This window comes from Zingiber officinale, chromosome 3A, assembly GCF_018446385.1.
Source record: "Zingiber officinale cultivar Zhangliang chromosome 3A, Zo_v1.1, whole genome shotgun sequence".
NCBI classification, from domain to species: Eukaryota; Viridiplantae; Streptophyta; class Magnoliopsida; order Zingiberales; family Zingiberaceae; genus Zingiber; species Zingiber officinale.
In genome coordinates, this window is record NC_055990.1 from 162,525,105 (window position 1) to 162,538,576 (window position 13,472).

The following is a 13,472-nucleotide window of genomic DNA, read 5'->3' on the forward strand; positions in this document are numbered from 1 at the left end:
AACAGGAAGTGGAATAGGTTGGAAAATATTGGTTTTGATAGTGTTTGGTGGATCTCCTTGTGCATGTGGTTCTATTCGGTTTATTATGTGATGACAAGGAGTAGTACTAGAATTTCTGCATTACTATAGAGATTAATGTAAGTGGCTGGAGTCGTTGTAAATAAGCTATACTGGAAGGTCAGGTTAGCCCCCCTTCTAGTATGGTTTTTTATTTTATAAAAAAAAAAGAAAAAAAAAGGAAAGTCCAAGTGTGATCTTGGCAAATGAGGAAATTCCAAGAATGAGTCTTGGCGGTGTAAGTCCAAGCATGTAGTCTTGGCACTGTAAGTCCAAGTGTGACTTGACAATGGATGAAGTCCCGGAGGTGAGGAGCCTCTTGGCAAAGGAAGACCCGACAATATGGACAAGGCCGAAAGAAGCTCCAGAAGGCAAGACGTGAAGGATGGGGAGACTTCCGAGGGACGCGAGGCTGATGGAGGAGGCTAGAAGGCTAGGTCTAGGTTAGTCGGGCGAGGACGAGTGCTGAGTGATTGTACTCAAGGCAAAATTCTATGTGTTTTTGGATTTACTGTAGCAGAAATGCAGTGGCACTGTAGCAGTACTAGTCATTGTAGCAGTCGACTGGTACACTGTAGCAGTCGACTGGTACACTGTAGCAGTCGACTGGTAGCCGAACGTTGGGTAACGATCGGCTTCACTTAAAGGACCAGTCGACTGATGCATACACCAGTCGATTGGTAGCGGGAAAACAGCTTAGTATTTTCCTCTCGAGCTCTATTTAATAGAGCTCGAGGTGTTTGGGCATGGTTGACGAAATAGACTTGGTTAAAGCCTATTAGAGTCTCCCAAGCCTTCGTGTGATCGGTGTGCTTGTATTCAAGTGTTTGTGGCGAGATTTCTCCACCGACAAGGAGCTTGAGCTAGCCGGAGGTCTTCCGGGGAATCATCCACCGACGGATCGGGATCGTCCACCTTACGGACAGTCGTGGAGTAGGAGTTTTATCTCCGAACCACGTTAAATCAATGTGTTAGGTTTGCTTTCTCTTGTTAGTATTTGTTTTTGTATTTCTCCTGTGAACTAACATTATAGGAAGCGATCGATTTGGGTGAGACGCTATTCACTACCCCCCCTCTAGCGGACGTCAAGGTCCCAACAAGTACTTCACCTCTTTTAGCATTTCCTATACTTTTATAAAAACTTATTCGAATTGCTAGTGAATTGTCCAACGAAAGCACTCGACGAGTGCGGGCCTTGGAGTAGGAGTCGACCAAGGCTCCAAACCAAGTAAAAAATTACTTGTGTTAGCGTTGCTTCAATTTTACTTTTTTTCGCTGCGTACTCAATCTTCTTTTCGACTTTTTTAAATCGATATTCACCCCCTCCCCCCTCTATCGAACTACACGATCCAACAATTATTACATTAAAAAGGAGATATTGTTGGAGCAATCTAGATGCCTTATATTTTAATGTTTGGACAAAGATTTAAATTAGGTTCATTGTTATCTTTGATATACATTATGAGTGTGTAGAATATAAGTACAACAAGGGCAATCCAAGTGTGATCTTGGCAAAGGAGGAAAGTCCAAGCATGTAGTCTTGGCAACGTAAGTTCAAGTGTAAATTGACAATGGATGAAGTCCCGGAGGCGCAACCTCTTGGCAAAGGAATACCCGACAATAATGACAAGGCTGATTGAAGCTCTAGAAGGCAAGACGTAAAGGATGGGGAGACATCCAAGGGACGCGAGGCTGATGGAGGAGGTTAGAAGATTAGGTCTAAGTTGTGCGGACAAGGATGAGTGCATGAGAGACTGTACTCAGGGTAAAATTCCATATTACTGTAGCATTACTGTAGCATCATTGTAGTGTTTTTGTAGCAGTCAACTGGTGTTTTCATCAGTCGATTGATATCGGACTGTTGACCTGTAACCGTCGAAATCCACGAAGGCCAGTCGACTGGTAAATATGGCAGTCGACTAGTAGTGGAAACATTGCTTGGATGTTTCCATTCGAGCTCTATTTAATGGAGATTGGGATGCTTGAGCAAGGTGATGAAGTTAATGGTAGTTAACCCTAATTAGAGTGTCAAAGTAATCTAGTGTGGTCTTGTGCGAGTTGTGGTGAGATTTCTCCACCTATAAGGAGTTACGCGAGCTAGTCGGAGTTTGCCGGGGATTGATCCATAGATGGATTGAAGTTTCGCCCACTTATGGACATACCGTGGAGTAAGAGCCCTAATATCCAAACCACGTTAAACAAACGCGTATTGGTTTGCTTTCTTGTTTATTGTTTTCTAGAGTTTGCTTTTCTTTTATTTATTAGTATTTTTATTTTCGCTACAACTAACAATTGTAGGAAGCTATTCACCCCCTCTAGCGGGCGTTAAAGTCCTAACATTTCAGATAGGATCAATGCCCTTTAACCACATATCTGTAATATGATAAGTTGCTCAATGTAAATATCAAGAAATACATATTTAACATCCAATTGATAAATCTTCTAATGATTTTGGATAACAAGAGTTATCAACATGTGAATTGTCTCAATCTAACTACATCTCATCATAATCAATGCCTTGTTTTTATTTATAGCCCTTAGTGATAAGTCATACTTTATACCTTTCTTTTTCTCGATTGACATTAATTTTTGTCTTGTATACTCATTTACCTCCAATAGTTTTGTGAATTTTTGAAAGAGATACTAATTCCCAAGTATTAATTTTATAATGGTCTGAATTTCTTCATCCATGGTTGTTTTCTATTTGTCATCATTTTCTACTTCTTCAAAGCTCAAAGGTTCAACATCTGTAATTAATCAAAATAAACTTATTTAATCAATAACAAGAATCTCATTATAGATATCCGTAAGACTTCAATATTTTAGAATTTTTTTTGTTGAAGATGATCTCGGTGTGATTGATAACCCGAGTGAATGTAGAGTTGCTAGTGGAGTACGTTCCTCTTGGACTTCTTGTTTTACAACAAAGTAAGAAAAAAAATCACAAGACCTTCTTCTTACTTAGAACTCAAATCACATAATGCATTTTTATCAAATTCTATATATATCTATTCTCTTAAAATTTTTATTATATCCAATAAAATAAGTTTATGATTTCGATCATCTAACTTAGATTTTTTTTCAGGTACATAAATAATTATACAGTGGATCCAAATACTCATAAATACGACACAATTGATTTCCATCCACTCCATGCTTCTTGAGACATTATATTTATTAAATTTATTAAATGTGAATTCACATTCTCTATTCATTGGTAATGTTTGAATTTGATATCCACTCTCAATTTCTAATAGCTTCACATAGCCCACTTGATTCTATATTTGATTTCTCAACTCTAGACCTACACGTGAAGCCGTTAATGATGGAATATAGAACAAATAAAAATGATGTATATGAAAAAGCTCTTAAGATCGCGCGAGCTGACCTTTGTGACCAAAGAAAATTGGATGGGAACATCTGGGGATCTATGGCCGCTAGCTGGTGAAGAAGAAACAGTTTGTGTTTCTCTTGGAAAACACACTTAATTATTGCTTGGATCTCAAGCCATGTGTATGTGTGATCATGGACCACCAGGCCAGTCATTCAAAGGTTAACACTTCCCAACCGGCCTCTTGAATGTCCTCATTCCTGATCACATGCACTCACACTTGCTTGTTTCCGTCCGTTTCCATATCCATCATGTCTCTCCATTCCTTCTCCCGTGCAATTCGGTACGTACAGTATTTAGGCAACGATATATCATCGTTTGATCAATGGAAGTCGGACAGAATTTTGAGCTGGTTGGTGGCGTTGTCATGAAGACGACAGAACGCACCCAACATGCATGAGGACGCCGAACTCTACTGCAGCGTGACATGCAAAGCCAAACAGCACTGACATGCGAAGCCAAAAAACCCACCGACGAGACAAATCCATTACTCGACTTGCAGATTTACAGCCATCTTCCATAACCGCACTCATTCAAGAGTGTCGGCCAGTCTTCAAGAACAAATCTTGCCAATGGTAAAGAAGATTTTACCATCCATGGAAGATGGGCAACAAAAAATGGCCTCATTTAATGCCTTGTAGGCGAAAAGCAAAACAAAAAAAAAAAGTTGGAATCTTGCGGCCTCTGAGGAGTCGAGCTGCCATAACTCTACACCCTTTGCTCATCTCGAGTGAGGAGGTAAAGGCAGATGCCACACCACATACACCTGTTCTTTAGCCCTTTTCTATTGTAAATTACAATACTAGTCAGCTACCTGTCTGAGTGTTCTGATCTCGTATCACTTGCACAGCCGCAGGATCTCTCCTTGGCATTGTAGCGAGGGTCATGCCAGTGGCCTTTAGCTCTCCCCCTTTTTAATCCTCAGTGGCTTGGCTTGTCTTTGCTTGGGCTCGCTTTCGTGAAGGAGGAAAGTGAAGTGAGGGAGGGAGTGTGAGATCTCAGAGAGTGGAGTGGGATTGAGAATGGTAGTCCGGAGCTCTCCACGTTTTCTCTCCCCACTTCGTTTCTTCCTCCTGCTGCTTTTTCTCCTCCCCGCGGCGCAATGTGGCGTGACCTATGACAGGAAGGCCATCGTCATCAATGGCCAGAGAAGGATTCTCATCTCTGGCTCCATTCACTACCCTAGGAGCACCCCAGAAGTACATTCTCATGAAAAATCCTTCCTTTTATCCCCTTATCTTTTATTAATCTTCTTTTGGCTCTGTAGATGACTCTTGTTGAGGGGGTTCGTCCTAATTTTAGATGCACATCGTTGATTGTTGTTTGTTTGCGTGTTAGATGTGGGAAGGACTTGCAGAAAAAGCTAAGGATGGAGGCTTGGATGTTATACAGACCTACGTCTTCTGGAATGGCCATGAGCCTTCACCTGGCAGTGTATTTTCCTGCTAATTTCTTGTTTTGTTTTTTTTTGCTTCTTGTGCTTTGATTTGAGGGAGAAGTATATTTCTTAGATGGATCGCCTTGAGTCAGTGCGATTTGTTTTTCTTACTTTTTTGGCAGTATAATTTCGAAGGAAGGTATGATTTGGTGAGGTTTATCAAGACAGTCCAGAAGGTGGGACTGTACGTCCACCTCCGAATTGGACCTTATGTCTGCGCTGAGTGGAATTTTGGGTACTTCTCTCACAGATTCTTCGTGTGGTTAACTCATCCTAACTGTTATGTTTCTCATTTTTGCTTTCTCCGTTTGTTTAGAGGATTTCCAGTCTGGTTAAAATATGTCCCTGGAATCAGCTTCAGAACAGACAATGAGCCTTTCAAGGTAAATTCCTTAAACCACTCTTTCATATTATATTCTTCTTGTGTTGGATTGTTGATGCAAGAACAATGTAGTCTTCCCTGTTTATTTTAAGTTTCAAAGGGGGTTACTTGTTGGATTTGTGCATGCCTTGCAAGTATATGCTTAAATGCTCTATACAGATGGCTATGCAAGGTTTCACCAAGAAAATTGTTGATATGATGAAGACTGAATCACTTTTTGCTTCTCAAGGCGGTCCGATCATCCTTTCGCAGGTATATTTTTTCTCGTGTGTCCTCAATGTGGTAACTTAATGTCATTGTGTTCCTAAGTTTTATTTTCATGGGGTCTTGAATGCAGATTGAAAATGAGTATGGGCCTGAAAGTAAGGCATTTGGCGCTGCTGGTCATGCGTATTTAAACTGGGCTGCACAAATGGCTGTCGGGTTGGGAACTGGTGTTCCATGGGTTATGTGCAAGGAGGATGATGCCCCGGATCTAGTGGTAGGAGTCAAATATTATTATTCTATGCTCGGTTCTTTCTTTGTGTTTAGCTACAAGACTCTTATCTCCCCACTGAGCTATATGCAAAGCTACTAAAGTCATTAATTATATTCAAATAAATTTAATCATTTTTTATTTGCCTTATGTGATGATCCACTATGTGTATCTGTGCTGTGGATTGCCATCTACTAAAGTGTATTTATGATTTGCCACTATAGAACAGAACAGATATCTATTCAGCTAAGAGCACAAATTGGTGTTTAGCTGTATATAGAAAGAAATTTATACCTTAATTTAGTACATTTGCCATCTAGGCTTGTGCTTTAGGTACTGTGTTAAACTGCATTTGCCTTCTTCTTGATATATGTTTTCAATATGTTTCTGAGAATCTCTAATATTCTGAACAGATAAATACGTGCAATGGTTTCTACTGTCATAGTTTCACTCCTAATAAACCTGAGAAGCCTACCATGTGGACTGAAGCTTGGAGTGGTTGGTAAGTCGCTAATCAGTTTTAGTTTCATTTTAAATTGAGATTTGTAGATGGACTATCATGTCTGTCATGTCCATGAGGATATAGATTAATGCTGAGGGTTCTCGAACTTCTTCTGTGCTGTCACTGCAGGTTTACAGAATTTGGAGGCACCATCCGTCAACGACCAGTTCAAGATCTTGCATTCGCTGTGGCACGCTTTATACAAAAGGGCGGCTCATTTATAAACTATTACATGGTTGGAACTGCAATCTATCTCTAAATTGTCTTTGCGTATTAATGATTCTAAATTGCTAATTTTCCTTTGGTTGTTTGTTAAGTACCACGGAGGAACTAATTTTGGGCGCACAGCTGGAGGACCCTTCATCACAACCAGTTATGATTATGATGCACCGATAGATGAATATGGTATGATGGGAAAAAAAAACTCTTTTCATCTTTCAAGAAGAGTAAAAAATGACTGAAATTTGTCATTGATTGTTTGCCTGAGTTGGATTGGATGAACAGCCATATTCCATAGACCTGCTGTCACATTAGAATGGCTATAGGGTCCTAGCAAACTTGTTTGCTCTTTAACTTAACAAATCCTTAGAAAATCAATTGTAACTCGTCCAATATGGCTGTACCAGATAACCGCCTATTAGGATGCTTTACTTATATCTAGGACTGGTGAATAATTTGACTCTCAGAAGCATTTAATGTAGTTGCTTCTTTTTTATGTTATTTATTTGTCAGCTGAACATAAGCTAAGGTTCTTGTCAAAAAATCCGATATGAGTCGTCACTTGAATTACAGAAAATGTGTTTTCAGAAAGAAAGATTTGGTCTGTGTTACTTGTATCTTCTGATTTGCTGTGTCAAAATGGCAGGATTGATTCGAGAACCAAAATATGGGCATCTGAAAGAGCTTCATAGGGCCATTAAGTTGTGTGAGCAAGCTCTTATTTCGTCTGATCCTACTGTTACTTCTTTGGGAAGCCTCCAAGAGGTTAGTTGGATTCTAGGTTATCACTAACTAGAATAAGGTTTCCATGATATTGGAGATTAACCTGAATAGCCAATGCTAATTGATTGCCTTCGATTTTAGGCTCATGTTTTCAGCTCCCAATCTGGTGGATGTGCAGCTTTCCTTGCAAATTACGATACAAATTCCTTCGCAAGGGTAATGTTCAACAACAAGCACTACAGCCTCCCACCATGGTCGATAAGCATCTTACCAGACTGCAGAAATGTAGTATTCAACACTGCAAAGGCAAGTTAAACTGTTTTACTTTTACCAGATGATGTCGGATGCTATAAACATCTTTGTTGGTTATTTTTGAGCCATTCTTTTTGTTCGAGCTATACTATCATAGTTAATCTCACTAATCAGAAAGTTTTATTGTCGTCAAATAACCACAGGTTGGAGTTCAAACTTCCCAAATGCAAATGCGCCCCGTTAATGCTCAGTCACTCATGTGGGAGACCTATGACGAGGAGGTGGCTTCACAGGGAGAAAACTCATTGATTACTTCAACTGGGCTGCTAGAACAGATAAATGTCACTAGGGATACGAGTGACTACTTGTGGTACATCACTAGGTGTGACTTTATCCAACATACGTTTTTCAATTTAAGCATAGATAGATCCATTCAATCTTAGTTTTTTTTGTTTGCCTTTCTACAATGCATTATGAGATTAGTATTTGAGTGCACTATAATGATTCATTCGCTAAATCAATTACAATACTATGCTATTTTTTGTAGTCTTGACGTCAATCCAACTGAAGGATTTTTACAACGAGGTCAGCTTCCTGTTCTCACAGTCAGATCGGCTGGTCATGCTCTTCATGTCTTTATTAATGGACAACTCTCAGGTATATAAATGTGTTCTTAAAGGCTTTGATCATCAAAACAATTTAAACTTTGAATATTATCATGTAGGTTCCACTTACGGGACCAGGGAGGATAGGAAGCTCAAATTTTCTGGTAATGTCAATCTTCGTGCTGGAACTAATAAAATTGCGCTGTTAAGTGTGGCTGTCGGACTACCTGTAAGTTACTTATTTCCCATTTCTATGAACTAGATTTTCTAGTCAGGAATAAGACACTGAACTAGATTTTTTGGTGAAGAACGCGGGCATGCATTATGAGTTGTGGAATACTGGAGTTCTAGGTCCTGTCGTGTTACATGGGTTTGATGGGGGAAGTAAAGACCTAACATGGCACCAATGGTCATATCAGGTTATAGCCCTTGTCCATTATAGCTTTGTTTACAAACCGGTAAGTTTTGAACATGGTAAAGCGATAACTTCTCCTCGTCTTCTTCTTTCATAGACTGGTCTTAAAGGAGAAGCTATGAATTTAAACTCCTTGGAGGGTGCTTCCTCTGTTGAATGGATGCGATCTTCGTTGGTAGCTCAAAGTGAGCAGCCCTTAACATGGTACAGGGTAGGTGCATCAACCTTACTTATTTAAGATGATAGCTTTTAGCATCTAAGTTTCTTCGACAACCATTTGCAGGCATATTTTGATGCTCCTGATGGGGATGAGCCATTAGCTTTGGATATGAGTAGTATGGGAAAGGGCGGCATTTGGATAAATGGACAAAGTATCGGAAGATACTGGACTGCCTCTGCCCCTAATGAATATTGCAATTCATGCAGTTACACAGGGACATATCGATCACCAAAGTGTCAAAGTGGCTGCGGCCAACCAACCCAACAATGGTAATTTTTTTCAGAAACAAATATTTGCATTCTATTTATTCTTTGAAATGCTGGCAGAAGGAACTCATACTATTACTCCTTTAGTTGGATTGAAGTAGGATTATGTTTGTCAATTTCAGTAGGGAAATTTTAGTAAATAATGGGGCTTATTGTTGGATATTCAGGTACCATGTGCCACGTTCGTGGTTACAGCCATCAAGAAATCTACTAGTAGTGTTTGAAGAACTAGGAGGTGATGCGACAAAAATTTCTCTAGTGAAGAGATCCATCTCCAGTGTGTGCGCCGATGTATCTGAATGGCACCCCATGATAAAAAATTGGCAGATTGAGAGTTATGGCCAGCCTGAAGAACACCACAAGCCAAAGGTCCACCTCCGATGCACCCCGGGACAAGTTATTTCAGCCATTAAATTTGCTAGCTATGGAACACCCCTTGGAACATGCGGAAATTTCCAACAGGGGGCATGCCATTCATCAAATTCCAACAGCATTTTGGAAAAGGTTTCAACACCTCTCTTTTATCCTTCTCTTGTTGGATAAGCATTTCTAGTTTGTCCATAGAAGAGCACCAAAGTCATTATTGGTCACTGTTTTTTGACAAGGAAACATGAAATCTTTTTTTTTTCCTTTTCCTTTTCGATTGTACAGAAGTGCATTGGACTTCAGAGGTGTATGGTTGCGATCTCCACCACCAACTTTGGTGGGGATCCATGCCCAAATGTCATGAAAAGAGTTGCAGTTGAAGCCATATGCTCTGCAGTTGCTCAGCCAATGCATTGAGCTTCAAAGACACATAGAGGAAGTTCTTAGTAGCTTGAAAGATCACCCAGAAGATCCCGGCGCAGTTGTCGAAGATAGGTGATTGTATTCTGGTATTTGCAAGTAGAGGAGAAAGACAATTAGTAAGTGTGAATTTGTTGTCATTCCAAGTTACTTATTTGGAGTCCTAGATGTTTGGCCTGCCTGAGTTTAATCAGAAGACAGCGCCAGAATAGAAAGCAAGAGGAAAGTAGAGAAAAATTCTCTCTCCTTGTGCTTTGATAGAGGTATGTTACTTTAAGTATGGTGATGAACTTGTCATTTTTATGTGATTTTAGGTGTTGCAAGAATCAAAATTCCTTTTTCTTGCTGTTCTATGACCTGCCATGGATTTACTTCTAAACATTGGAAATTCCATAACATTGATGCTGGATCTTGTCCGGTTTGTTCTCTGATATTCAAATATCATTCAAGTAAACATAGTAAACAATTAACAGTGCCACTGTTTGATTATAAAATCCCAGCAGTTTTATTAATTTAAAGTACAGTACGTCCATTACACAAGAACAGTGTCAATGGACTTGGATGACATATACCTTCCGGCAAAGGCCGTGCCAGCCACTGCCTGATTATGAATTTGTCCTGATCTCCTATTTGTTTGCAATGCATCGGATGTCACTTTTTTTGGATCACAGTTTTACCGTCTCCTCCAAATCTACATTTTTCATTCTTCTTTATTCTTGTTTGTTTACAGTATTCCGCAGCTGCCTGCCTCGTTTGACCTCTGAAAGTAGACACAAAAAGAGATTTTGTTCATTGAATAATCAAGATTTCATCAACTCCAGAAATATCACGGTGTAGATTAATCAGAAATGGATCAGAGACCAGTGGATTAGCAGTATGGTCAGGAGTAATTCCATCATGTATGATACGGTGAATAAGATAGGGCCTCCAAATCGAGTCAAATTCTAAGACACTAGTTGACATGACAATCAAAGTCAAGGAGAGATCAACACTCAGGATTAGCATGGTCGGTTGTCTCGGTCAAGCTGTCATCCAATCAGACTTTTGGTCCGGTAGGAACTCGAGTCCCTCAGTATAGACAAAGCCTCGAGCTAAGCTAGTGCCCTTTAGAGTAAAGTTCTCTTCGTCACTTAAGATAGCGTAAGCTACTGTCCTGACCAGGTGATCTAGCTGATTAGATCTTACGTCCAATAGGACACAACACTTGATCTTACCAGATTTATTGGCCAAATTGGGAGGTCGGACGAAGACCGAGTCCTTGATGACTTTCCTTAAATATGATCTGATTGCTCTTACATACAATAGTCGATTGGACTGTCAAAGGAAATCTGCTCAGCTTACCAACTAAGCATACCAAGAGCCCCTCTTGTTGTCTTGTGCAACAACTGTCAGAGAATCAAGAGAATATTTCCTGTACCAGCTGTACAATAGAAACTTTTGCATAGAAGATTGTTGGTTAATTTTGAGAAAGATGTCAGGCCATATTTATGGTCTGTCCTTTTTTGAAAATACTTTGAAATTCACGCACAGACAAACAGTAATACTATAAAATGGGATATCTATCTATAGGCACAGGTACACGATGTGACGCAACTTTACGCATCTATAATCATTGTTTGTTCTACTATTCATTGCCTTCAACTTGATTATTAACTTGAGCGTCGGAATATCTATTGCTGGAGATCCATCCCTGACTAATTATTGACATTCATTTTGACATGCAATATCGCATAGAATCATTTTTTCTAATTAGAAATCTTCCACTAGTCAATATTGTTGGGTTTTCACTTTCGTTTCGGAAGAATCAGAACTAAAACATGCAGCGGAAAAGTAAATACAAACACACGAACACCAAGATTTACTTGGTTCGGAGCCTGGGGCGACTTTTACTCCAAGACCCACGTTTGTTGAGCGTTTACTTTGGACAATCACTATAAGCACGAGAATATTATATTTTGAAATACAATTAAAACAGTAATAAAATTTATACAGACAACAGAAAATAATAAGTTTGAAACTCCTGGTCGTCGGGGTCTTGCTATAGCTTTTCTGGATCATCTTTTGAGCAGCACGGAGAAGACAGATTGCAATTTCGTTGTCGTTTCAAGCTACTGCTCGATACTTGCTTATAAAGCTCGTGGAGGGTGCCCTCGTGGAGGGCGCCCTCAACAGCATAGAGGGCGCCCTCATCTCCGTCGAAACCGCAGTGTGGATGAGCTTTGACTTCTTCGCCGCTTATCCGCTCGAGGGCGCCCTCAACCTCCATAGAGGGCACCCTCAAGCTCCATGAGGGCACTCTCGCACCAAGCTACGAGGCAGTCTCCGCATACGACCCAAAGCGCTTCCAAGCTCCATGGGGGGTGCCTCGAGTACTGTTCATCCGAGGCAAAGTTGTCCAATTTGCTTTCTTCAAGATACGTTAGCCCAACAAACCAACTATACTCTGCAAAACAAAGTTAGCACAAGATAGACATGTAAAATAAAGTATTTGACATTTATCGAACTGTCTAGTTCTAACTTCGGATTTCCGACCGGAAACTCTAGGTCGAACCGACGCTTACTGTTCCTTATCGGGGAACACGTCCTCACCTACTCCACTCAGGAGAGTTTACCTGTTGTCAGTTGATCCTTCAGACCAACTGGACTTTTGCTCAGCGCTCGAGGCTCCAGGATTTTTCGCTGGACGTCCGCTCCACGACCCGTCCAGTCTTTCATCTGGTTCGCGACACCAGTACTTTCCACCTAGAGTCCTCGACTCTAGGACTTTTGTCTGAAACCCTCGACCCGCCAAGACTTTTCGCCTAGGGTTACCATCTCCTAGGATCTAGGGTTACTTTCTCCTAGGGTTTTTCATCTACCTAACCGCAGTTAGGACGTTTGCTTAAGTACACTTAGGACTTTCTTGCAAGTTTATTCAAACACATTAGTAACAAATAATCTTAATTTTGAATCCTTTATCATTATTAAAATTTAAATTCGATCGTCAAATACCTTCCGCACCAACAAATATCAGAATCATCAATCCAATGTATCATCTTTCCCACGGGATCAATATATATCAATATTATTGAAGATTATACGACGCCAGTTGAAGGCAAACAATGCGCAGACGTTGTACTTTTAAAACAAATTAAGATGCTTCCAATGGCATCAACAGATTCTCCTGTTAGATATCCATACAAAAGTCAAGTCAGCGATTACTTTTTTATTTTGAATATCATTTTATTTGGAATCATAAAATAAAATTAAAATTTATCAAATTTGATTAATTTACAGAAGATTAATCCATTGTATATTTAAGCATCTTCAATCCCCCACCACACACCATCGAAGCTAAGGTAGAGGACTACCTTTCAATCTCCTTCAATTACGTAACACCATGTATCACTAAATACCTTTGAATTAGAGATCTGAATCTGACATAATTTTATTATTATTAAAAAAACAAAAAATATTTTTTTTCTACACAAGAAAAACTAAAGATGGACGGTTATTGAGAACCAAGCCGGACCAAAAACACTTCGGTTCGATTTGATTAAATTTGACGGATTTTGACATCTGCATCGGGTCGAACCGGGTTCAGACCGCTCCAGGGGCAATTTGGTCATGTGAACACTTTGCACGGTAGACACCGGAAATGGCCGCTACCAACCGTCAAGGCGACGCTTGGCTCATCCCTCCACGTGGCGGGAGATCTTTGGCTCACCAAAGTTTATAAAGCACTGTTCCGCAAGCGCTGAT

At 40.1% G+C, this 13,472-nt stretch overlaps 1 protein-coding gene across 1 annotated transcript; it reads left to right on the plus strand.

The window, feature by feature from the left end:
* The first annotated feature begins 4,190 nt into the window (after nucleotides 1–4,190).
* On the plus strand, nucleotides 4,191–10,082 carry LOC122053226 (beta-galactosidase 5-like). The gene is made up of 19 exons (XM_042615170.1): nucleotides 4,191–4,647; nucleotides 4,787–4,882; nucleotides 5,009–5,121; nucleotides 5,203–5,269; nucleotides 5,428–5,520; nucleotides 5,606–5,749; nucleotides 6,157–6,245; nucleotides 6,375–6,480; nucleotides 6,563–6,650; nucleotides 7,111–7,229; nucleotides 7,329–7,493; nucleotides 7,643–7,821; nucleotides 7,987–8,096; nucleotides 8,164–8,273; nucleotides 8,353–8,463; nucleotides 8,557–8,670; nucleotides 8,743–8,948; nucleotides 9,113–9,449; nucleotides 9,597–10,082. Exons 1-19 carry the CDS (start codon nucleotides 4,471–4,473, stop codon nucleotides 9,726–9,728), a joined length of 2,556 nt encoding a protein of 851 aa, XP_042471104.1. The 5' UTR covers nucleotides 4,191–4,470; the 3' UTR covers nucleotides 9,729–10,082.
* Nucleotides 10,083–13,472: the final 3,390 nt, after the last annotated feature.